This window comes from Poecilia formosa, unplaced genomic scaffold (genome assembly GCF_000485575.1).
Source record: "Poecilia formosa unplaced genomic scaffold, Poecilia_formosa-5.1.2 Scaffold138, whole genome shotgun sequence".
Taxonomy (NCBI): domain Eukaryota; kingdom Metazoa; phylum Chordata; class Actinopteri; order Cyprinodontiformes; family Poeciliidae; genus Poecilia; species Poecilia formosa.
In genome coordinates, this window is record NW_006800077.1 from 218,192 (window position 1) to 244,865 (window position 26,674).

The 26,674-nt window shown below is 40.1% G+C and overlaps 1 protein-coding gene across 5 annotated transcripts in view; it reads left to right on the plus strand.

Annotated features, from left to right (window-relative positions):
• LOC103145209 (unconventional myosin-Ic) overlaps positions 1 to 26,674 on the plus strand; it is a 57,419-nt gene that overhangs the window by 4,144 nt on the left and 26,601 nt on the right. Inside the window, exon 1 of one of the 5 annotated variants that reach the window (XM_007562557.2) lies at positions 211 to 660. The exons of 1 other annotated variant lie outside the window; for it this stretch is intronic. Coding sequence is in view for 1 of the 4 variants with exons in the window: in XM_007562555.2 (XP_007562617.1) it covers positions 22,105 to 22,122 (18 nt within the window). In the remaining 3 variants the exon portion in view is untranslated. Of the gene's footprint in view, positions 1 to 210; positions 661 to 1,150; positions 1,282 to 21,891; positions 22,123 to 22,676; positions 22,765 to 26,674 lie in introns of those variants that run through there. 3 more of the 5 variants (XM_007562559.2, XM_007562555.2, XM_007562558.2) reach the window with 3 other exon arrangements.

Here is a 26,674-nt window from a genome sequence, read left to right on the forward strand (position 1 = left end):
TTTATGGTTTGGTGGGCAAACACGCAGAACTAAAAGCGAACGATAAAGTTAATGAAGTTAATTAATGTCTGATGGATATTTTATGGGCTCTTATTAATGAAGACGACCAGCACTCACATTGAGCTGAAGGATGATATAAAAGCTGGTTCGGTTCTGCTGTTGGCATTACACGCCTCGGCTCGAGCAGCAGGAGTGGGACGGGTTTTTGGTGAACTTCCTGGTAGTTCTGGGTGTAGCTGACCTTCAATGACAGAAAAGGAAAGGGGAAATTGCCACACCACTCCCATAGTGGATCCAGGGGAACAAAATATCGGCAGAAGTTGCACACTGACAGACAGCTGGCTCCGTTAACGCGGTTCTACTTCACTCGAGTCCTGGTTATGGGAGTGACCGGGGTTTCCTGCGGGTGAACGGCTGGATACGGTGCGCTGTGCGGCGCTGTGGGAGAAACCGCAGCTGTAGCAGAGTCCACTGTGGGCAAACCGCTGGGAGTGGTAGTGGGAGGGTCGGGAAGAACCCGGCAGGACTGGGCCACAGCAGACTGACAGAGAACGAGCTGACCGGGTTGACGGTCTCACACAACGCGGGGACTGAACGCAAACCACCGGTCTGTCCTGTCTCCTTCTGAACGGAGGAACTCACGCTGTTTTTGACCCTCAGGTATGTTTAGCTTTTCCCCAATAACTCGTATTTTTAGCCTCAACCGTCATCATTTTTTTATCCTGTTCTAAAGTAGGCTATTATTAACCTTACTTTGCCTACCTTGAACGACAAAACAGAAGGATTTGTTACAGCTCTGCGGGACATGTGGACTGATTCTGCTGAGTAGTTTGTGTCACTGCAGCATGTTTCAGTGCGTGGGTTGAATGCACGCCATGTGACAGACGCTGTCAAGATAAAAAAAAAAACTTAAGTAGCAATCATAAGAATACAAATAACATTAATGATGGGAAGAGATTTGGTGTAATCCTATTTTAAGTGTCACACAGCTGAGCTCCCCATTGGCTGACTGACAGACACTGGAGTTGTTAATTGGGCTTGTTGCTCACAACCTTCAGGTTGTGGTTGTCTTTTTATAGACTCCACCCAGACACTGACTAAGACTCTTAACTAAACAGTATCCCACACCTCAGCACCAGGAGGCTGAGAGGTTGCTTGATGGGAGAAGACATTTTTTATACTATTAGATCTACTGTTGTACTTTTACATGGAGATATTTGCTCTTAACTTTGCTTTGAAAATCTTTTTTTCAACACTTCCTGAGACGGCGTGAATGAACAGGTAATACAAGCTTCCTTACCTGACCTCTTGAACTTTTAGAGAACCTATAATTATTTGAGGTATTTAGAAATATATGAGGGGTTTTTGTGTTGTTGCAAGTATCTCACCATTTGCTTGGACTCTTATTTACTGGACACCTGTCCCTGCAGTTTGGAGTCAGCAGTCCACCTGTTAATGTGTGTTTGTTCTGTAAACATGGAAAGGTTTGCGGAACACCTGCCTTTTTGGTGAAACCAGTTCCTGCAAGAAACTTCTCAAAGGGAAACAGATTTAATCTAGTACGGTAGTTAGATCTGCTGAGTTATCAAGGCATCACCAAGATACTGCCATGATTCTGCCTGGTTATTTGATCATTCTACCTTTTGGAAAGTGGGGAACTTACTTTGATTCATTGGCTTCTTGCAGTGTACCTGACTTTTGAGCATAGGGCATAAATGTTCAATATGCTTATTATTTGGGGCTTTGGAAACCCTTTCCAGGACTCTGTTGAGGTAAAGTTGAAGAATTTGGACATCATCTGTCCATTTTGTGCCTCACAGCATAATGCTACCACCGCCATGCTTAATAGTTTGCAGCCACGACAGTTAGTTGGTGATCTTAAGTTTGAACATTTTGGTTTTACTACTGCTAACATTGTTGCAAGATGGATGGTTTTACTACTGCTAACATTGTTGCAAGATGGATCAATCTTTGTCTTGCATGCTCAGAAAACCTTTCTTCAAAACAGGGGTCTTCAACTCCAGTCATTCAGTTCTGGTATCCAGGTAGCCTCGACCTGATCAAAAGTTTGTGTACTTTTCTTCTGAGCTAGGTCTGCAGCAGAAAACCAACTAATTTTCTATTGAGAACAATGGTCAAATATCCAGAAAGAAGTGCCTGAAGTTTCCTAAAAATTGGCCAGATTGAATAGATGGCTAAGGACAGCTTGTTATTAGAAATAATTGGCTTTGAAGCAGGGCAGGATGAAGTGACATTGACTTTTTGAGGAGGGTTAGGAACTTTTGTTCTTTAAAAGCCTCCTAAGGCACAATGTTCTGCCTGAACACAACTAAGCAGCAGAAACAAAACATCAATGTCCTGCTGTCAATATGTTTTTCCAAAACAGACCTCCAGTGGGACATGCTGCACTGTGATTAATGTCTTTGATTTTCCATTAAACACAGGCTTCATATCCTCTGAATGGTTTGGTTAGATGTCACCTTTAGAGGTTAAAGGCTGAACAGCAAATTCAACTTTGTTTATGAATCTATAATCACTAAAACAACAAAGATCAGTGTGATAGCTACGGGTTTATTTTAGTGGATTAATGTAATTATAAAATTAATGTAATTATACATTGCTAAGACAAAAAAATATATCCAAATTGATCTGGCACAATGTGTTAAATCATTAGTGAAATTGTTTTGATTCAGTTTTGCCAGCCAAACCCAGGAATTATTATTGTTGACTCTGCAGAATTATATACAACCCAATAAACAGAACCAACAGATGATGCCCAGAGCTAAAGAGACATCTTTCAGTCGCGACTTCAGAGAACCACAATAACGACAATTGCTATATCTTTAATGGAAGAAAAAAAACAACAACAAAAAAACATGGAACAGTGGTGAACCTTCAAAGAAGTAGCCAGTCTCCCGAAGTTACTCCAGGAATTTGGAGTAAAATGCTTAAGGAAGTCAGACAAAAACCTGCAAGTTCAACTCTGAATGCAAGGGGGAAAAAAACAAAGAGTTTGTTGTGGCCTAGTCAAAGTATGGACTTAAATATGATTGAGATGCTGGTGGGTTTCCCTCATGCTAGAAATAAAACACTCTTTAACAGTTAACACAAACTCATCACAAAGGTGGAACAACCAGTTAATAGGTTTAGAGAATAATTATTTTTTTTCCACACAGTGCCAGATTGGTTTGAATAGATTTCATACCCTTTACTAATAAAAATTATAATTTAAAAAATGCTTTTTGTTTTTACTCGGCTTATCTTTATGTGGTATTTAATTTAGTTTGTTGTTGGAAAACAAGAGGAAAAGCAGAAGAAGTCTGTAAGGGGGTAAATACAAAAGTACTGTAGATAGACGAGAACAAATGTCCATACACTTTACCTTTCCCACATTCTCATTTTACACTTAAAGGGCATTCAAAGGGTGGGGTAAAAATGTGAGCAGACTGGTCCTGGCTTGCTTTGGACTGTTTATTTCATCAAACTCTAGTCTTCCATTTCTCCAGAGAAGAACATTTCACGGCAGATTTATTTTATTACAAACCATCTCAGGAAATTTTGTACAAAAAACTAAATCCAGTTGAGAACTACAAGTACATAGAAAGTGCTTCAAAGGGAGCGTGTGCTTTGTTTTGAGGGAAGTGTGACTTGCTGTTGACAAGTTGAAGGTTTTTCCATGGTAACATGGAGTCAGCTACTCGTCAGGTGGATCCTGACAGTTTCCCACAGGACACACCCAACCGAATGGCCGTTAGAAAGATCAGCATCATCACCTCTGCAACAGGAAAAACAGACCCGCATAAGCACATTTACTACCTGTGCTGTGCTTTAGGAAACAGTCAGGGTGGGTTATTTCCACTTCAGTGACCTAAAATGTGAACCGGTTTGGTAGATTAAAGTTTACTCGTATTGAGGTCTGGAATATCACTGGTCCATTGCACATCTAGATTGTTTTATTTTTCAGCCGTTTTCACACCCAAAAGTTTGGCAGATGCAATTTGATTGGGGACCAAAGCTGCAACATTTGCTGTGTTTTCAGCTAGCGTGGTTTGCTTTCAAACTCTTTGAAAAAGAATTTAAAATTCTTCTCAAAATGTAAACTAAAATGGAGTAGTGTCAAATTTTAGTGGTTGTACCATTTTTCTTTTGTAGTTGGTAAAATAACTTTTTTTGTAGTTTACCAACAAATGTTTTGTTAAACATTCTGGTTGTATTTACCCAGAATGCCCTGTGTTGTAGTCTGGTTTCTGCTTCTGGAGTGGACTCGGGTCCGCTTGCATCCACATATGCATTTGAACCGTGCCGGAGTTCTCTTCAGCTGAACTGAGACCTAGGTTTGCAGGTGCACCAGAGTTCACTTTTTTTGGTCCACATCATGGTTCGATTGCACATTCGCATCTCCCCAAATGAACTGGACTTTCTACACTAACAAACTAGATTTCAACTAACGCGGATTAAACAGGGCTGGTTTTCTTCAGTCATGTAGTTTTTATCTGCCCAAAAGCAGATTAATCAAGAGGTTGTGTGGTTCGTTTTCAGCAAAAACCTTGCTAAAAAATACCTCTGCTCTTCCTGCGATCAGCTGTTTCAGACACGCCATATTTGTGTTTTTTCTTTTCTATTTTTGTCATCAAACTTTTACATGAACATGCCAACATGGGCTTGCAGAGTCTGAGAAGGAGCTTTAGGCGTTTTGCACCTGCTGCTCTCTGCACTGTCCAACCTTGGGGTGAATTTGCTGGTCATCGTCTCTTGTGTCATTGCTGGTATCCATCTTGGCACTGTTTGTAAACCATGGCTTTTGGAAATGTGGCTACACTTACTGATAATAAGTTAAAATAAGTTAACCAGTTGCATTTGATTCCCAGAACATCGCTGCTACTTTCTCCTGTAGATTGTAAGCAAAGATGTAATTGGTTGTTCCTGGAGCTGTGTTGGCAGTTGCTGTTTTTTTCCCATGACTGTATGCCTCAGCTACAATCTGTGATGTGTGCGTTAAGTTACAACTCAAGAACCAAGATGCATTCAGGAGTTTGGACCTTTCATAATGAAAAGCTGAGATTAATCTGACCCAGAAGTAAGACAGATGAGAACCTAATGCAATTGGAGCTGAAAGTCAATCTTTTGATTGATTTATTGATACATGGAGGGTTAGAGCACGTTGGCCAAACCTGGAAAATCTCCTTTCGGTTTTGCTTTCTCATCAAAATGTTCTAGAAATGCTACCTTTTCTAAACATGACGCGTGTTCAGTTTCTTTGTCAGGAAGGCTGCATCAGAGGGATGAACAGATTTTCTATTTTCCACAGTGATGATCTGATGTCTGCGGACTGATTTGATGCTTCCTGTGAGACAAATCTGGGGAATGCAACATGAGACTATCAGATCAGGTTAGACTGCGATTCCATTAAGTGGATAAAATATAGCTGAGTGAGCGATGCTGATGGTATGTGTGGGAGACGGCTTACATGACGGCTGCTGCTCAGAAGCTGAGTCAGACCTTGAAATGGGAATGTGTTGGAGGGAAATGTCAATCGACTTGAACCTTGGCAGAGACAGTTGGAGACAGAGAAAGGCATTCTGGGTTTATTATAATAACTTCAGCATCTCTTTACAGAAAACTCAGAGCAGCTTTTCAACATCAGCAGAAATATTGATGTAATTTGCTTTTGTAAGGTGCTGTATTAAAATTAAAGGATTATATGAGTCAAATGTACTTTTTTTATTTTGGTTAAAAAGATGAAGACTGTTTTTAGTATTGCTGAAGGTCTGTGTTTTGCAGATGCAGGGTGTGGGAACTTCTGCAGAGTATTTCAGTAGAATGGCAGCAATTAGAGGGGCGTGTCTGAGGTAGCTTAGCATCTCCGTTACCTGAGAAATGATGAGTAGGTCGTACAGAGTGTCCTATGCTGCTGTGGCAAAAAGCAGCCGACTTAGTACAGTGTGAGCATCACACTCCTGGGAACAAACGTTGAGAGGTACTCGTCTTTTTCCCCTCTGCTTTTATAGTCTGGACTGCGTAGAGACTGGAAAACACCCTGGATGTGAGTCAAAACCCACGTCAGATTCACTGCCATTTTTGGACATGAGCTGGAAGAGGTGGGAGGTCCTTGAACGACCCGGAATGCCTTATCCGTGCCTCCAAAAATAATGGAGTTTTCCATTTTTTTCTCCTGTTTGTCTTGGTTCTAAAGTAACATCTTTAAACTGATCCAAGAGATGCAGCCAACACAGCTCACTTTGTGTGTCATAAAGTCAGTCTTTGGGTTTCTGACTGACCACAGCGTCATCAGCAGTGTTTAAAAAGTCTTGTCGAGGGACACACTTCCTGAACCTCGATAACCTGCTTCACATTATGCACGGTTCTGCGTCATCTGAGGACAGAACTGCTCATTCATGTTCACATGCACCACTGCTGACCAAGCCACTTCATAATCCTGCTCGGTTGTACTCACACCTTCACCTGCACCCAGATTAACCCCTTTCAAACAAGATAACCGGTAATCCCGTTTCATCTGGTCTTGTGCTTTGCATGTACTTGCTGCCAGGCCTGGCAGAGAAGAGCTCTGAGATTGTTTGAAGGAGGTGTTTGGTTAAAATCTTGTATTTTTTTTAATCTTGGACTTTATTTTACTATGTCATGAGAGTGTGACTGTGCAGGCAGCATAACTTCCAACATTAATCCATGCACAATAAAAGATGTTTATTTAAATACATCTTGAAGTGCATCATTGTATTGGGGTGCTGCTTCCCATGCATAGAGTATAGGTGGTCTCAGGAATAAAAGCAGTTTGTTTATTCACATAAATCATGTTGGTCAGAACCAGCACCTAGCTTTTTAGGAACTTAAAGGGGACCTATTATAAAAATTAACATTTTGGATGATTTGTACTTCTATGTGGGTCTCACCTGTTTCTAAAAACAGCCATACCTCAACCCAGCTGGATTTTTGGCAAGAAGTTAAAGATTTTTTAATGTCTGGAAAACAAGCCATTTCAAAAACCTCCTGAATGTTAAGTCACAATTGCTGTTACCTAGCAACCTCAGCCGAGCCCAGCCCATCACCTAGCAACCCAGGTGGAGCTCCAGCACATTTGGTCAGCTTAATTTACTGCTGTATGCACTGTATAATGGCTGCTGGAAAAAACGAGTTGTTGACATTCTTTTTTTCAATCTTCTTGATTGTGCAGGAGGCTCTACTTCTGCTTTTCAAAGATATACAATTGTACAATCGTACATCTGCTTGCAGCCATTTTTATGTACGAGTGTAAACGTGGAGTGTGGCTAGCAGCAGCTTATTTGGATTTAAAGTGACAAGATGCATGAAAACATCTCAAAACAAGCAGAAGCAGACTGAAATCTAATTATCTAAGAATAATTTTGTGCAAAAAGTATAATGGACATGTTTTGTGTAGCATATAGATCTATCCTAACCTGCTCAATGAAACATAATAGGTCACCTTTTAATATTCTCACCTTTCTATTGTTGGACTTGTTCCTAATTCAGAGCAGCATCTAAGACCTAGCAGGTTTGTTTTCATCTGCAGATTATTCTACTTGACTCTTTTTCTCAGCTTAGCTGATCTGATGTCATTCCTGCCATGACCTCAAATCCAAATCTATACACTCTGAGCTGAGACACACCTGGTTACCTGGTAATTACTGTGATATGACACCAAAGGCAAATCTGAGTCCTTGTTGAAACAAAGCTTTGTATGGCGTGTCCTTGTTTGCTTGTATTTCATCGATGAATGCCTCTAGAGCTCATATGATCGTTTGAATTTTGCAGAATTGAGCTCCCTCCTGTACAGTTTAAACAAACACGGGTATGGTTTATGAAGTTGAGAAAGAACGAAAAAGTAAACTTGATTCAGTCCTTGGAAAAGGCCTTTATAGCACCATAAAGTCAGCCGAGATGTTTGTTTTTTTTTACCGCTTAAAAAGTATCTCATAATGAATGCTATTGTAAAAAGTAGTTTGGCTTTATATTAGGATGCATTTGTGTTTGCTTATTATGCCTTTTAGGCATCTGATTAGGCTCCTTGATATCTTTTAGAGGTCTGAGTTTCTCAAAAGTAGCTGGAGATGTAAATTATTTGTAGAGTGGAATACATCTGGAGCCTCAGAATAAGATACAATCATATTCAATAAATCAGAATATATGTCTTTATGAGTCTCATTTGTCAGATTAAAAGTACTGTAACATTTAAGCAGATATTAATTATACTTTACATTAGTGCCTCATTTCTGTTATTAAAAAAATATTTTTAAATTGTTCTAATTTTAAATGTCAGATTTTAATGAGCTATAAGTGGAAAATCATAAGTAACAAACATAAATTATATACAATCCATGTCACTTGGCGCGTGTTAGGCTTCTAACATTTCTTCCTGAAAGTTTAATAGCCTCTTTCAAAAAACAGCTCTGACATAAAGTCACAAAGATGAAGAACTTTTTAACCTGGTTGTTCATTGATCACCAACAAAGCCAACCATATTCCGATTATTTAAAAAGATAAAGCCAGAGTTTTGAGTCACAGGAGGCAAAATGTTTGGAAATATTGGATTCCTAAAAATAAAATCCAATCAGTGACCCTGCATTAACGCATCTTGTTCCATGCTGATTTGCTTAGTGGTGACACCGGCTAATTATTTGACTAAAGCAGGAAATCAATGGATTATCACATGGACATTATTGAGTAGCTTAAAACAATTCATGTCTAGCTCACAGCAACAAATATTGGCAAATTTAGCTGTATGGATCAGCTTAAGGCGATACTCCTACAGTAGAGTGCGGCGTACTTTAGTGGGTGTGTTTTCCATTGCTTTGCTGTGGGAGACAATGCACCGTCCTTGGTTACGGCTTTGTCTCTCGTTCAGAGCCTCTTTGTTAACCTTTAACCAACTCTTTCCTTGAAACATGGATAAAACAAACATAAGTGGAGGCAGGTGTGGCCCTGGGCCTGCAGAGAATGAGGTGGACTGAGTAAATAAAGGAGCCACATGGCAACAGAGTGGGAGCCGCTGGACACACAGGTAGAATGCCACGAAATGTTGGACGTTTTGGTGGGATTTAATATTTAATATCTGATGTAGCTATTTAGAAAAAAATACTACTTTAGAAATGTGGACTGTAGATGCTAACATTAGCATTGGGTATGTCTGTGCTGCTGCAACATGTTTAGCATTTCGATGCCATTTTGGGGTTAAGTAGCTTCTTTTCTACAGCGTTCAAATCATTTTCCCCCCATTGGACTAAGAGAAGCACCTTTGTCGTCCGTCGTTTTGCTTTGCGGCCGTACCAGAAACACTCGTATTCAAAAGTTCTAGCTGGAAACTTTGTCTGCAAGAGAAAGAAAAACATCAATTGATTTCGTTAAAAATGTTAAGGCATTGGAATCTCTGTAATTAATTAATGAAAATTCTGGCCCTAGTTTGAAGGGAAACAATTTTGTGTCTTGAAAGCAAAGATGAATCCCATCTGAAGAAATGGAATCGCTGAAGCAAACGTCTGAGTGTGGAGCATCTACCGTAATCGTTCATTCTTTGTCTCATCAAGATGTTTGCTGAAGAACGTGGACGTTTTACACACATTGTAGCATTTACTGGCCCTAAAGCTATTAGGGCATAGAAGGTTGATGTGCAGAATTCCCATCTAATCGTTTTCACCTTCATCTGGAGTCCATTGGAGTGACTCAGAGCCCAGGCTGCTGTGGGCTTTGAAGCTGTGCTCTTTCTTTTTATGCTCTTCCATCTGTATTTGACCTAAAAACAAAGATTGTGAGTGCATAGGACTTCTCCATATGCCAAGTCTTGTTAAAAGGTGTGTTGGAAACATATTTTTGTGTTTCTTTGATTTGTCTCATCATCAGTGAAGCCCACATTGATAAATTAGCCTTCCTTCCTTGTATGAAACCACATGGACTTTCTCTAATGACAGCACATCTTTAAAGGCTTTGACTTTTACAAACTATAAATCTACCATAAATATATAGATAGTTAAATGTAAATTTTAAAGGATGCCAAATTTCGGGTGTGTTTCTCTACAGCTGGTAAATGATTGTCAACCCCACTGGACGGTGCTGCTGTTCCTGTGTTTTCCATCTAATGCTGCTATCGACATTCCCTGCCTTCTGCACTTGGAAATTCATGGAAATGTTGAATAATTTCTGGGCTAATATTTGTGGATAAAGAAATTGCTGTCCACCGTTGTCCCACTCTACAGATATTTGAATAGGCTGGGCCTTTATTCTATCTTTAAGAAATGTTAATTAATGCTAACTTACGGAAATGTTAATTGTTCTATTTTCGGAAGTGTTTTTTTCTCGACGAGCGCGTCAATAAATATTGGTTAATTTGAAGACATGGTTAAATGAAGTCTCTGTGCAGTTTAGTGGTATAAACCACACATCTGTGACTGGTGTCCTAAAAAAAGCAGTTTTCAAATGGGAACAGTGTTTGTTTGTGTGAGGCTGTGGTTGTTGTCATTCAAAAAGTAATAAATGGTTAATTATCACTTTTTGCTTCATAATATTATCACAAAATATTGTGATAAATTGTTAAGTCCATATCTCCCACCCCAAACTTGGAAGTCTTTGCTTGGTGTCCAACGTGGACCGGTGGTTCTGCTCGGCGTTTCCCTGGTGGTTTGGGGGTGTGTGTGTGTGTGTGTGTGTGTGTGTGTGCGTGCGTGCGTGTGTGCGTGTGCGTGCGTGAGGCAGAGAGTTGGAGAATCCTGCTCTTCAGGAGAGATGGAGCAGCTGTTTGTTTAGATCTCTGCCCAGTGGGATTTAGCCACTGTGGGTGTGGCAGTGCAGAAAACTCCACTTTAACTCTGAATGTCGAAAATAAATGCCACCGCTCGTCTGATCGTTTACGTGTAATCGTCAGACAGCCTTCACTTTTTGAATTAGTATTCAAAAAGTGAATACTAATTCACTTTTTGAATTAAAACAAAAAGTGATCATTAAAACAAGCTTTTAATGATCAGTCAGCGTCATTTTAAATGAGGCTCTATATCTGACATCATGGCTGGGAACTGAACCTCCTAAAACATTTTCCATCAATTTCTCCATCCCACTTTCCCATAAACTCTTCTACTGGTTTATCATAAATAATTATTTGCATGATTTGTGTTGCAGAAGCTGTCTTGGATCTGAGCACATCCCCTCCCCAACATGTTGCTCCTCCCTGTCTCCATGTTTGTTTTTATATAACCCACATCTGCCGGTCTTATCATTATCATGGTGGTGACGTCAAGGTGTTTGTCTGTGTCCAGGACTGAGTAGCGGTCTGGTCACTGCTGGGTGACTCTAACCAAATGACCTGCTGCATTCTGAACAGCAATGGTGTGTGTGTGTGTGTGTGTGTGTGTGTGTTTTCTGATTAATTTTATGTTGACTATGAGTTGCACAGTGCAAACAAAAAGTAAAAGTGAAAGGTTAAATGCTGCATTTAGAAATGGGTGTGATGCATATCTCAGAATGAAGTGTGTTTCTGTGAAACTGTGTGTGTGTGTGTGTGCGTGTGTTGAGGATTCAGATGGAGATGTTGCAACCAGGCCTGCATGATCAAATTGCTGAGCCATCTTCTTATGCAGGGAGGAGGTCTGTGTTAAGTTTCTCCATTTAAGCTGTTCACGCATAAATTTCCACTCCTGTCAGCTTTAGATCAAGTGCAACTGCATTTTAATTAGAAACCGATGGCCTCAGAGGAGCCGTCTTCCTAAATGGCACATTTTCAAATTAGAGACGCAACAATCAGAGGGTTGTAGCTAATTTCCGATTGCTGGGTTTTGTAAAACTGCGACTGATTGATGCATATTTCAACAGAATCCAATTTCTCGTGAAGAACTGTAACATGGAAGCATTTATGAGAAGTTTTTTTTATTTTTTTTTTTATCCAGCCTTCCTGCCAATAAAGATAATCAAAACTGAGGTTCTTATATTTTTCACCAAAGCATTAAACTACCACTGCTGACATTTTAAGGTTTCTTTAGCATCTTGTATTACTGAAACATTCATCTTCATGTATATTCCTTACAGATTTAGCTCCATTTGTTCCACATTCAGCATGTTCAAAGATGGAAAAAGACGCCATGAGAAGCATTAGCAGAGCAACTGTGCTGCACTTTGTTCGACCTTCCTCTTATCTGCTTCAGGTCTTACTCCTCCTTGCTCTCACAAACTTCAAACATGCCTCAAGAAGCTGTAGAAAAACCAGCATTATCTTAAAGTCTCCTTCCACTCTGAAGATTGTTGCTGGCATGACCTTTTCATGCACTGCTCTAGGGGTTGCAACCTTTGAAGACGGATAGAGTTACAGCAATGCAACCAAGGCTGCCCAGTTCCAAAGATTTCTATAATTGTGCTCAAATTCATTCGTCTTTCCCCCTGATTTGAAGGACGGGTCTGGTGTAAACGCAGCAGCTCACGGGCCGAAGGGGAGATTTTTGTTCTTGTAAAGATAAAAATAAAGTGCAAGACTGTTTACAGGTTTGAAGCACAGCTCCAACAGAGGGTGTGCTTCACCTTTTTCCTGGTTGGATCACCAGTACTGATCTCATTTACATATGAAGAAAAAGGAAAGAGAGCGATATTAGTGGGATTCCCAGTGTGAGGGAAGGAAATAGACCAGCTTTTATGATGTTTTCATTAGTCATCATCATCTGGTTTTGTTTTGTCGCTACTGTGAATAAAGCCTAATTAGCTTGAAGGAAGTGGTCAGAGTAAACAGGACATTCACTGTTTGGAAACCCAGCAGCTCTGTCTGTGCAATGCCATGCAGATACAGTAACTTGGAAACATGTTGACATGTCCAATTTTCATGGAGTTAGTCAAATCTGATCGTACATTTCCTGATTCGTTCCAGCCTAAACTTTTGTCTACATCCAACACAACACAAACTGGCACAGGAACCAGCCGAACAGCGTCTGTGTATGAGTGAAAACCCAGTTTATGAACACAGCATGATATATCCATGGTGTTAATTTATTAGGCTCTGTTGTGATAAATCTGTCAGCACGACTCTAATCATCAGCACAACTAAATCTTGGTGGGTGTTAATACAACCAGGAGGGCGATGAGACACTTCTACAATCTATGAGCTTTAGATGTAGGATTATCTGCAGAGTAGCTAAACTTTGTTTGGGGAAAAAATGGCGGATTGAGAGTTGGAGAGTTAAGAAAAAGCTCAACAAGTCTTCACCTGCCCTGCAGCTGAAATAATTTATCTGCCTGTTATGAATTCCTCGTTCTGCTCCTCGGTGTAGATATCCTTTAATTGACAGGCTGTTTAGAAAAGCTACTCTCAATGCTAAATCTGTTTTTGAAATAATATTTGCCTTAGAAATCCGATACAGAACAAGGGCTTCAGATAAAAGTCTCAAACTATAAGATAAACAGATTCCTATTTACATTGTCTGATGAAATGATCTTGTAAAGTAAAATAAAGTTCTTTACAAACGGGCATTGTAAAATTTGCAGTAGAAAATGTATTAAAAATGTAGTTTTTACATAATTTCAAAATCTTGAAGGTTTTCAGTTGGTATGGAGGAGCTGCAGCTCAGGTGGGAAAGGTGGCAGGAAGTGAGATGTTGTTGAGTGAAATTCGGTTCTTGTATTTATGATAAACTATGAAGGAGACGACAAAGCAGTTTTATTTTAATATTAGTAGTACATTTTCAGCAACAAGGCAATTCAAAGAAAAAGAGCAAAAAACGAGGAAAACAGTGATGGGTAGAATACAGTTTATGATGTTCCAGTTATTATTAGTCAAAGGCAACTCTAAACTCTCAACTGTTTTTAACTTTGATTTAAAGGAAGTCAAAATCCAAAAATGTTATTTTTCTGGAGGTTTTTTTTTTTTCCAGATTAGAGGGGCATAAAAACTGAATGTTGCTTCTTCTTGTTTGGTTCTGGTTCTTAAATCTTAATAAAAACATTTTAAAAAGTGAAAGAGTTTGATAATAACTTATAACTTGGTCCACATTAAGGTCTTGACTCTTGACTGGTAGCATTGTTCATCATTTGGTGGTGGTTTATGCTGGAGAATGTGGACTTTAAATCTTGAACATGAAGCGTAAGAACTAATGATTGACTGGAACTGATACCGAGTTACCAGCCTGCTAATTATGTAGCACCTCAAGAGATCCACATTCACTGATTAGATTAGCCTGCCCTGCTTCAGAGTGTCATTATGGCAGATATATAGGATCGTACAACTGCAATCTGATTATTCCTGATATAATTTCTCCATGTTTTCCAGCCATTCTGCAGGTGTTGACTCTGATTAAATCCCATTAGCATGTTGCTCTTGACTGATGCTAACTCTTGCTCTGCCTCATTCTTACATGCATGCATAGGCTTGTATCAGAGCTTCAAACTCTTTAACCTTGTTTAGTGCCTGTTTGGACTTCAAAGGTGCTAAGAACTGTATTTCTGATTGTATGCTAGCGCTCTCTACTCAGATCCTCTGCTAACACGTCCCTGTACTTCAGCGTATCGATTCCTCCTCCATGATAGACATGGGAAACCTTAGGAAATGCCTTCATGACCAAAGTGCTGCCACAGTGGAAAAGTGGGTGTGTTTAAGTGCGAAGGACACAGAGCGTCTCCATATTTGGTGTGTGAACTGAAAAGAGGGGGAAAAAAAAAAAACAGCAGCCCGGTTTCCTTCATTTACTTATTTTTAAGCCAGCTGCTCTCTTTTCCTGTCACTTAAGTGTTGCTGTGCCAGAATCTCACTTTGCCACGGTCTGGTGCACACCAACACACCCACTGTGGTTTGTCACTGAATCCAGACCATCAGGGCCTTGAAGAGAGGCAGGCCTAGTGGGTGGCAGGCCAGTTTGAGTGAATTGGCCTCCTGGGAACCCCCTTGTGTCAATATATGCCTGGATCTCTTCAGCCTGTCAGACCCACTAGTCATCTCAGAGAATACAAACACACTCATTCACTGACTCAAGTCTTTTTTTTTTACAGTCACATTTTCACCATGTGTAACCAGCTTCCTGCTTCTTCCTGTTCTTCTTCTACACTTCTCTCCGGCTCTCTCCATCTCTCGCTTGCCGCCCACATGGCTCACATACTTTCGCTCTGACATCACAGCTGCCATGCACTTCCAGTGTTTTACTCTCCTGTGTCAGTTCAGGATCTCTTTTCTCCCTTCTGTCCTGAAATGTAGGATATATTTATGTATTTAACGCTTCAAGAGTAAACATTGTTTCCTCATTCTGTGATTTGTTGACGCTAAGCTCATGTTTGATCCTCCTTTAGGCCATTGTCACGCCCTTCATTGAGAAAAGTATTGAGCAACAAAGAAGGGCCAAAAGTGTTCTCTAAATGTGAATATGAATGTTTTTGCAGATGAAAATGTAAAAGTTGTGGGGCTCTCCTGTATTTATCCTTTAGTTGTAGCACAGTAAACAGAGAAAATATTGAGAGGTTTTGAGTTTTTTCCAAGTGCTGTTGTTCAAAGTTTCTTGTTGTGAAATATTTACTGTACAAGAGCAACGTTTGTGAAAACCGTGGAGTATTTCTGCATCAGCAGAAAGACATAATGGGTGAAAGAGAAGGCCACAAATTGCCAAACATTTCCTCTTAAATTTTTGATGATGACAGTATTTCTCGCTTTCCTTCCTTTGCTGTGTCTTTCATTGAGATTGAGCCTGAGATTGAAATGTCAGGGGCGCTCTGACTGGATCCCTCGACAATCTCTCGTCACGTCGCAGCCGACCAAATTCCTCCCTGTATGGATGCATTTCTTTGACATGACTCGTGTCAGTATCAGATATGTTGTTTTTGGAGGAAAGACAAATATGTTGGAACTGTGCCCACTAGGTCAGGAGTTTAATATCTTACAGATTATTTTGTCTGGCTGTAATGAAGAGGGATAGAAGTCATTTCTGAACCATTGCGTAGGAGATCAATCTTTAATTTGTCCATCTTGATTTAGCTCTGGACGAGCCGACGTTAACATATCTGCCTTACTGCTCCACCATGATCTTTGAGTTCCAGGCTAATCTCCACGGCGCCAAAGATGATTGTGATTTAGTGTTGTTCATCAGCAGTGAGGGAGTGGTATTACTGATGTTTCAGCTTGAGTGTCTGTCAGCATTCTTTCTGTGGAGGATGAAACCTTTACAGCATCGGCTAAAAATGAGCTGTGCAACCTTGGAGTCAAGGGTGTGCTCAGATTGGTGATGCAACTCAGGAAGTGAGCTCATCTTACTGACGGCTTGTTGTTGTTCTTGCACAAATTCACCTGAGGAAATGAGAAAGACACAAATAAAACACGTTAGCAGCAATACAGACTAATAAACATAAAAAATAAGCTCATGACTTGGTAATGGCATGTTATTTCTGGTAGATACAGCCCTTTGCAGAAGCTCCACTTGAATATTTATCTAATTTTGTGATGTTAGAACCACAAACCTCAATAGAATATGTAATAAACCATCTTAAAATAGTGCATCATTGTGTAGGGAAGGAAGATTTTCTTATTTATTCATTTATTTTATAATGAAAACCTGACAGTCTTTGCAAAAACCTTACTTTTATCTGTGATTGTTAGTACAGAATCTGGGCTGTCAGCTAACATTGGATGTAGTTTTTGATTAAGAACAGTAATGACACGATGAAGAAAAACAAAGTAGATTAGAAATATCTACTTTAATATGTTTTTTTGTACTATAAAGACTGAAAGTAAAATATTATATAAATGCTGTATTTACCATTGCCTCATTAACGTTTTCTTTTTAATCTTTAAAAGTTTATTTGGAATGATTCATCTGTGTTTACACTTTACAAAAAAGTTTTTCATACTTCAAATTTAAGACTGACAGTGAATCACATTGCATTAAGCAATAAAATGCATTTTATTAGTTTTTGGTGAATTTCTTTTAGTAGAACTGGACTTTTTTAAATTGCTCTGTAAAAGCAGCCCTAACTACATTTCATCTTGGTTTTATTTAATTGTAAACAACGTGCTTAAAGACTCAACTGGATGCATTGCACCACTGATTGTAATTTGTGAATAAGTCAATGATGAGCTGTTATAAAGTCCTTTTGGTTTGGAAATATATTCATAGCCTACTGGCTGCTGAGAGGACACCTTGAATCAGATAAATCTTTGTAACGTTGCCGTGCCGCATTAGCAGCTGCTAAACATGACAGAGCGATGTGTATCATATTACACGGCACATTTTACAAGTTGTAGTTTTTTTTTGTTGGGCCCGCAGTGCGAGGAGGATGGAAAGTTGCTATTTATATCCAAGACGACTCTGAGCAAACTTTGAACAGGAAGTGCAACAGGAAAGAAGAATTTAAGTCATGGGGAGAGAGGAGACTTGGAGCTTGAGGGGAAAGTCAGGCTCTCGTTTCTCGTTTCCCACGGAACTGAGATCGCATGCGCTGACCTGAAAACAATCCCCCCTTTTTTTAAAAATGCAAATAGAAACACTGTTTTCTTCCTAAAGTTAAGAGTAGGGTTTCACTTAAAAGCCACAGTTAAATGCTCACCAGGACCAAAGTAAAATCCTGTAATGATTAACGGCAGAGTGACCAAAGTTTTGTTTGTGAAGCGGATGGACCTGCTGCAGCGCTAGGCTATCAGAGCTGTGGTTGAATGCTCCACCCTGGAACAAATGGCAGGTGTAAACCAGTGTTTGTGTTGTTTCCATGGATTTATAGCCTCTCTGTGGTTTTATGCCCCATCATTTATAGATTTCTAGTTATAAAATGCACATATTGGACACTAAGCAAGTACGATCCCTGTATTGGAGGTTGTGTTGCCGGATGTTCAGTCCAGTGCCAGGATCCGCTGAGGTATAATAGCGCACGGTATTAAAGGGTTAAAGTCTGAGAGCTGAGTGAGGTAGTGATGGTCAGATGTAGCCCCTCCTCTCTTGCAGCGCAGCTGAAATATGCTGCCTCAGCGTGAAACACACACACACACACACACACACCTTTTCAGTCCTCAGCCAGAAGTGGCTGGCAGGGATGAACGACTGAAACTCGCAGGATCTGTTGATTGTGTAACAAGTGTTATCCGCTATCTGGTGTTGTATCAGTGCTTGCTTCCCTCCGTCTGACCACGGCGTTCTCACACTGTGGTGAGAGTGAGACACGCATGAAAGGAGAGAGTGAGATCATCTGGAAAGCATTACTCAGATTCCTGCAGCAGAGGCTTTGAATGTGCTGGTAATGGAGGAGGAAGGGGCCGTCGAATAAAACTGGCAAGGAACGAATGCAGTGTAACCCACATGAAGGGTTTGTTGTCTCTTTCTATTGCTGAGCACACAGGTTATTGTTTCAGATATTTTAGCTGCTTCAATGTCTGCAGAGGAGAAAAGGCACGAGGTGGCCAGTAGAGGGCATGCTAGAGACTAGACTGTGTAACGTTGTCCTCTGCTTCTTTACTTCTGTTTGACAAGAGTTAAAGGTGGCCTACCATGCTTCCTTGAACAGGTTAAGATAAGCCTAAACATGTTCATCACATTTTTTTCCGCAAAATTATTTTTAGTTGATGATTTCTATCTATTATTTTTAATCTTCTTTCAAAATGAGCTGCTGCTTTTACTCAACTTTTACACTTGCACGTGAAAATGGCTGCAAACAGATTCGCAATTATACAACGGTACATCTTTGATGAGCAGAAGTGGAGCCTCCAGCACAACCAACAACGCAGCAAGTCGTTTGTGAATGATAAATCAGCAGCAAAACACTTTTCCTTTCCAACAGCCATTGCACTGCACATACAGTGGTAAAACAACCTGACCAAACGTCCTGGAGTGCCTCTTGGGTTGCTAGGTAACAGGAGTGGTCTTCGCTGGGGTTGCTAGGCAACGGCCAGAGTTTGGTCGTAACTAGTTACATTTAGTCAGTTACATTTACCTGCTGTAACTTTTTGGAGAAAATGAACTTTTAGGGTTATTTTTACTTTGTGCTGTACTTTTTACTTGATTGATTTTATTGATACTGTTACTTTGGTAACATTTCTGGTTACTCTACTCTGAGCAACTTTACTGAATGTAGAACAAAAAGTCTTCTCCACATAGCTTTATGTTTTGGCCCAGCTGATGATGCAATTTTAAAATATTAAAAATGATTGATGTTTTGTTGCGTTACTGGATACCTAATACTTTTTTGCTCTTGAGTAATTTCTTGAATAGCTTGTAATGCTTCTCTTTCTGGAGAAAAATCTTTCGGTGCTCTGCTCGTCTCTGGTAACAGCACAGTGCCTGTTTAATGTGGTTTAACTATTAGCTAGTCTTAAAAACAGCTGATTGTCTTTTTTTTGTTTGTTTGTAAGTGTTTGGGTTCTTCTTATAAGCAGTAGAGACCCAAATGGAAGCACAAAAAATGTGCAAAATGTGAAATTTTTCCACACAACCTTATTTGTCGATGTCCATTACATAATTATTCCACTTTTAAAAGTTACATAATGGTGAGGTGCTGTCAAGAGTTGTGATGGCAAATAAGTACTGGAATCTCTTGCTCGGTTTACCGGTGTTGAAAAGGGGCTTTGTTCCTCCCAAGGAGACTTGGTCTTTGCCCTCGGGGCTGAGCACCTTCAGGTAAATTAATTAAAAGCAAGAACAGGACAACCTTGAGGAAGACTTTGCCTCGCTAGAGCTGACTGAGGTAAAACGAGATGCTTTGAGAGAGATGGAAACCTCTCTACAAATACTGTCTTCTTCTCCACATCGCTTTCTGCTTCTTCTTACTAAAAATGCATGTGGTGAGATGGTGAGGCAACATTCAAAGGAAGCAGGTGCTAATTGTTTGGATTAGAGGCTTATTCTGTCGGACCAACAAGAAAGAAGCGAGACGCCTTAATGAGGTCTATAAAACTTGGCCTTTCCTGCTGGCGCTCCTCTCTTTGAACATGTTGCCTGTTGCTGCTTTGACTAGACTGTCCCGCTTTAATCGGTTCTCCTGATGTGAGGTTGCAGCTGATTGGTTCTGTCACAAAGCTTGTTCAGGAGATGTTTACCTCAGAGAGTAAAGTAAAGCAAGCCAAATCCTGTTGGATCAAATCAGAGAAACTGAAAACACAACTTTTGAAGTTGTTTATTCTTGCAAAAGTTTCCCCTGGACAGAGAGTTTATTGTGCAACATCAACTCAATGGTACACACCTTGTTATCCATGCCTCATAGTAGCTTAAGTGGATTTGCTCAGAAACCAACGAGACGGCTCTTCCCAGGACAAGAATGATCATTTGAGCATGGAGAGATCTCCCACTGCAATATCTTGTTACTCTACCATTTAAAACAACTATTTTATGCAGCTTAGTGTTCCATCAAAGCAAGAAGTCGTGGCTAGCTTTCTTCAGGGAAAAATTTATTTATTCACTCATGAATCCTAGATATAAATCTGCAAAAGATGAGTGGACTTTAGTGTAAACCATATCGATTTACATGAAGAGAAGAACGCATGTTTTATGTCTTAATTTATTTACATTTGACAGAGATACTGCACGAGGTTTCTGCAGTGTGTCTGTATCCGCACAGGATGCATGTTAATGCCTATTGGGGTTGCACAACATATCACAACTGTTTCGTCACTACAGTATGAGTGTGAGCAATACTTGCATCTCAAAGACCTGTTTCAACTTCTTCACTGTTTATCAGATTCTTCTGAAGCTTGTTTCTATTCTGTTAAAAATCTTAGGATTTGGGGTATTTAGTGTAAACTATTGTAAAACGTGTGTAATCTGCCTGTTAATAAAGTTGGAATAAGAAATGTATGACACATTTTTTCCCCCCCACTTTCTGTAACATATCAAGCACTTTCAAGTCAAGACTGAATACTTTTTCAGGCTACGTGTTTGGCTGAACCTACTTTTCTGAAATTTCCCTAGCAGGCTCTAGTTCCCACCTCCATAAAACATTCTGGCAGGTTTGCGAGTCAGAGGTGGGTCTATGACATAATCGTTTTCAAAAGTATTGACCAGAATCCAATGCTGGCTTTTCCACTTCTTTCTTAAAATGTTGTTTCAGAGCACTTCATTTCCAGCTCACTGGCGTTAGCTGAAGGTTTGCTGTTTTTTTATATAACTTGATCACATATTTTCTTCATGTCAAATACGTCCAACGCTACTCTTTAAGTCTCAAAACTTTGTCCGTTGCCCTCGGAGTACAGAGAAAACCACTAAATGCTTCAAGTGGCTTGTAAGATTATCAAATCTACACTGTATTTAAATGATGACTAAGGTTGTACCAACATCCATGTCGCAGTCCAGTAAGTGTAGCGAAAGCTCTCCTCGGTTCACAGCAACGCACGCCCCTTGCCTGTGAGATGCCAGATGTTATTAGTGTTAACAAGCAGATGTATTAGACCACAGAGACCTTTGATCTGCAGCGGACGGGTGTGTACGTGCGCATGTTGCACTGGTCTGGACAAATTACCCTCCTTGTGTCGATGCTGATTGAACAATGCCAAATTCTCTCGTGTGCATATGGGATGTTTGTTTGCTAAATACAATGAGCAACGGCTATATTTCTGCCAGTAGAAAGTCTTAAGTGGAGGCGAGGAACCGAAGAAGGCGAACATGGTTCAGTTTGGATGCGTGCACAGAAAAACACACACACACTCCTCACCACAGTGGCATCAGCATGCAGTTTTTCCCTCTCATTCTTTCTTCTCTCCAGTGGTGGCTAGGGCCAGATGTGTGTTTGTGCACACGATAAGAAGATGAGGAGCATGCTTTCGATCTTTTCCCCCTAGAGTCTAGTTGTCCACTGGACTGAGGAGGGGGCAAAAGGGAAAATACTTACAGAAAGAAAAAAGAAAGGACCGGGGGGGGGTTCTGTGTCACAAAAACACAGGGACTGTTTCCTCCAAAGGGAGGGAGAGGAAGACGGGGTGAACGCGGTGAGAGGAAGAGGAGGCAGAGTGAGGTGTGCGCTCGGAGCCTGAGAGCAGCAGTAAGAGGAGAAGCCATGGCAGCTGGCTCTCAGGACGAAGGGGAGAGCTTCTAAAAACAAACTCTCGGTTAAATAGTGGTCGTGACGCGGCGCTGGAGGCCACATTCCTGACAGCCGGGCCGTTGGAACAGTGGGAACGAGAGTAAGTCCGGATCGCAGGAGAGCTGGGCTGGAGCCATGAAATACAGACCTTTGGTAAGAAAAAGAGGAAAAAGTTGCTGTGGATGTGGTTAACAAGGAGGCTTTTTATGGGTGATTGATCGCAAAAGAGACGGTCAAGTTTGGACTTGTCAGTTTGCAATTAGAGGTAACGGGTAAGAACTAATCTTTAGGAGGGAAGTTACTTTCATCTGACTTGTGAAGTAAGATTCCCACACTGTGCTTCAGATTGTGAAACAACCTTGATGGTACCTTGTTGGACTTGAAGGAAACAGGTGAGACTGAATAACTTGATGCTCACCTGCTCTGCTTTTTTTTTCTTTCTTTTTTTTTAAAACTTTGTCTCCTCTCAGCATCTTTGCACATCTTGCTTCGTATTTGTCACAGTGATGTTGGACCTATTTGATATCTGTAAGGGAGTGCCCTCACTTCTGAGTGTGTCTGCATGGGTGTGTGTTTGCAGTGCCCCAGGGCGAGGCAGTCACACAGTGGTGTTGCGTAGCTCTGTTGCATTCTTGCATTCACTGAACCCAAGAGTCAGTGTGTCAATGTGAAGTAGATTCTAGCTGCTTGTTACTTTGGATATAGCGGGTCAGAACTTCTTTCATGCTTTGGGACATGCCTCTGCATCCATAGGGATTTCATCCGCATCAGAAATCTTCACTGAGCCTCAGCAGGGTATGTATGTGCAGGACAGATAGCTGACGCATGCCAGAGTTGCATATTACTCCATGAAATTCTTGACACACTTGTCATTGTTGCCTGCGAGGCATTTGACTTCAGCTCACAAGCTGATACTGGGCTCGCCTCATTCTCTTCAGGCTTTCCTCGGTTGTCACTTTGCAGACTGTGGCAAACTTGAGTTGTGAAAAGCTTTTCTTTGCTCAGAAAGGGAATGTAATCAGGCTGAGGGTAAAGATTAATGATATGAAAGCCACAAAGCAGCCTCTCTCCATGGAGTTTCGCTGGTGTCAGGTAAGTTGGTGGATTCTCGCAGATTGTTTGAATGACAAATTGTTCTTCACTAATGCTAACTTGTAGGTTAAAAGTATCCGCTACCTCTGTTTTCTAGGACAGGAACTGATTCTTTCTAATGAAAGTAGACGGTGGTGTTTTGTAGGGGTGTGGCAGGAGATCTCTTGATTTTCATGTTTGACATTAAAGCACCTTTTCTTTTGAAACACTATTTAGTTTTTGTCAAAATACGCCTTAGTTTGTTGAGGTAAGTGGTTCCATGTTGGACAGTTTTATTTTGGAGTAAGAAAGGAAGTAGTTCTTTAGTTGCCTGGTTGCTTTGACAGATTCAGCTAACATCACTTGATTAGAAATGCAGTGAAGAGATCTCCAAACTTTTTGATGGGTTGTGTGACAACATTTTGAGTAGAAAGATGCGATTTTTAAACAGTTGAGAATATTGTGACTAACTCTGTGCTGGTCAAAGCCAACCAGGCCGGAGACGGCTCGAAAAACAAGAAGCCGACTGTAGCGCAGAGGATTCTGGTTAAAGACAACCAAAACAATCCTGCTAGTCCAATGTTGGTGGGAGAAATTACTTTTAAAAGATGGAGAAATCTTTAAAAAATTTGATGTCACTCAATTTTTATTTACCTTTTGTGAAGAAGGAAGTTGCACTTGATGTCTCTTCATGTTGTTTCCTTCAATGGTTCTTGGTGCAGCGCCCCCACAGGCGGGAGGGTGAAACATATTTTTCAAAGGGTTTAGTTTGGTTGACAGTTCAGTATGAAAGTGAAGCGCATCAGCTGAAAATGTAACAAATGTTCCTTATTGAACTCAATCTACCCAACCATCAGGTCAGTTCTAACCAGTGTCAATGTTGGAGCATTGCCACTGGATAATAGATGTTACTTCTTAAGAATAGTTTGAAATAATTGCAAAGGAGTAAGATTTGATCTCTTGAGTTCAGCCTGATAACATATTGCAGTTCTAAAATTTTTTATGATATTTGTTGTTATTCTTTTGATTTTGATGAATGGGCACAGATTTGTTGTGCAGGACAGGAGTCGGCAGTTTTTATGTAAACATGCTGATTGGGCAGAGCATTAACTCTTTTTGCGTTCTGCTCTTTGTAGAGCAGTGGCGTCTGAAGTCATAACCAGAGGTTTAATGTCCTGCATGTTTTAAATGTTGCCTTGATTCGACACACCTGAATTTATTGAAGGGTTAATTAGCAAACCTCTGCACAGCTAGATGACTTCTAAGGAACTTTTCATCAAGGAAAAAAAAACCAGTGAGTCTAACAAGTAATTAGCTGGTTGATTAACTAGCTTGCATTCTGCTACTCAACACAAATGTCCTTCTAGTCTCCAAGCACACCAACCGTGACATGACGGGAGATTTGAAAGATTTAAAAAAAAAAATTGTGCACTTTGCCTATTAATATTAGATCAGCATAGAAACACAATCTATGAATAAGTGAAAGAAAAAAGTTAGAATCCTTTGATTTTCCAAAATTAAATCTCAAATCTTGTCTCCTCCTTGTGAAAACCAGTATCATGTTTTGCCTGTTTTTATGAACTGGATCCTTACGTGGCTAGTAGAGAATAGAGTAAATAAACAATGTGAATAGTTTAAAATGTATTTTTGTGGAAGGAAATTGGGAGGATTTTATTTGCTGCCAGCTTGTTTGGCCCACATGCCCTCAGATGTGTGGTGAATTTTTGCTCGCTCCACCTGTTTGACTGCTTTGCGGAGCGTTGTTACGCTGTGTGGAGAGATCTGAACTTGCTGGAGGAGCGTCTCTATGGTAATGCTAAAAAAATAATGGTAATACGGCTTGCATCTTGTGCAGGTGAGCGGTGGGAGAACGCTTCGAGCGCTGACAGCTTTACATGCACAGACTTGTGGGATATGTCTTACTCCACATTCACACAAGCTTGAAGAGACCGTGACTGATTGGAAGCTCTGCAAAAGATCCTTGTTTTGTTTTTTTAACCACTTCCTTGTTTATAAAATGTTGTGGTTGTCTTGTGATCCTAACAAAACCAGCAGCTCATGCGTAGCTTCTGGGGTCACAGTGCGTTTAGCTTTACTCCAGCTTTCACTTAAAACCTCAGTCACTTGGAAATTAAGACTGAGTTAAATTTAAGTCTTTATTTCTACAGTCTGTGCCCTTTTGTTTAAACCAGCCAGTGCAGAACCAAATGAGGGGAGAAATCGGCGCCAAAAATCTGATTCAGAGATGAAAAATGTGGAAAAAGGGGCAAAATGTTGAGAGAGCAGTTAAATTAGGCAAATCTACACACTTTTTTTTTTTTTTTTGAAAATCATGTGAACAAGAAAGAACAAGACATTTTTCATATGTTATTTATATTTTATGTGCTTACACATTGTACTCTAGTTGGCTGACATGCGTTGGGGTCTGATTGGTTTATACAAAGCTTTATTGAACATGCCATAAGTTTATGCTAAATTGTTGAGCCAACCAGTTCAGATGCACAGAGTCCTTTCAAAGTACTGCCAACTCCTAAACCTTTTCATATTTTGGGGTTTTTAAATGAATATTATGTAAAATTGACTTTTTTGAGTATTATTCAGCCATCGTATCATAATTACATGTTTTTCTGTCTTAGTTGTGCTGTAGATTGCTTGTAGATTGATCCTTGAGTTGTTTTTTATTCTCCAATTAGTCTGTGTACAATAAAAATTGAAAACTGACAACAAGCAAGAAAGGGTATTTATCTACAAAACTAACTAACTGACCAGATTGCTCTGAAGAAATTAGACAGGATTTTATTTGGGAGAATCAGAGTAAAGGGGGCTGAATGCATTTGCACACCACTTTTTTCAGATTTTTGAATGTTTTTCTTTTTTTAACTCTGGATTGTTTTCCTTCCTGTTTATACTTATGCATGTCTTTGTGTTGGTCTTTCACAAAAAACTCCAATAAAACATATTGATGTTTGCAGCTGCAAGCTGATAAAAAAAACTGAAAAGAATGCTTTTGCAAGATATGTTTTTTGCATCTTGGGCATTGACTCTCCAGTAATAAACTTTAATCGTCTGAACCAGTGGGTCGACTCTTGCAACTGGAAGGTTGCATGTTAAATTCCTTGTGTCTCCTGCCTCTGTGCTCCTGCTCTTAACCTCAAGTTTCCTACTGAACTCTGTGTGAATGCGGCTGCGGCGTAAAGCGCTTTAAGTGGTAGTTTGACCAGAAAAGTGCTGAATAAACTCAGTCCTTTTAACATTTGTGGTCTTCCAGACAAGCAGAAAAACAAGTTTGTTTTAAGTGTGCAGCTGGCGACGCTTTCCAAATATAAATCCAATTATGTTTTAAATGGCTAAATCTGGCTTTCTACTATTTAACTCTGATCGTAATGGTTTAATTCTTTTCTTCTGATTTTATAATACTATAACACTCCATTACCCATTTACAGTAATTTTACTGCACATAAATCTGGTAATTGCTCCTTTTAGAAGTGGATGGACTCTACTGAAAAAGACATTTAAATAAGGTCTAACACACATGAACATGTAGTGTAAACGTGGAGACAGTTGGTGTTAAGAGCTACTTTATGTTGAGTCAATCAAAGATTAGCAGTAATAACATTAGATCTGATGATGTAGA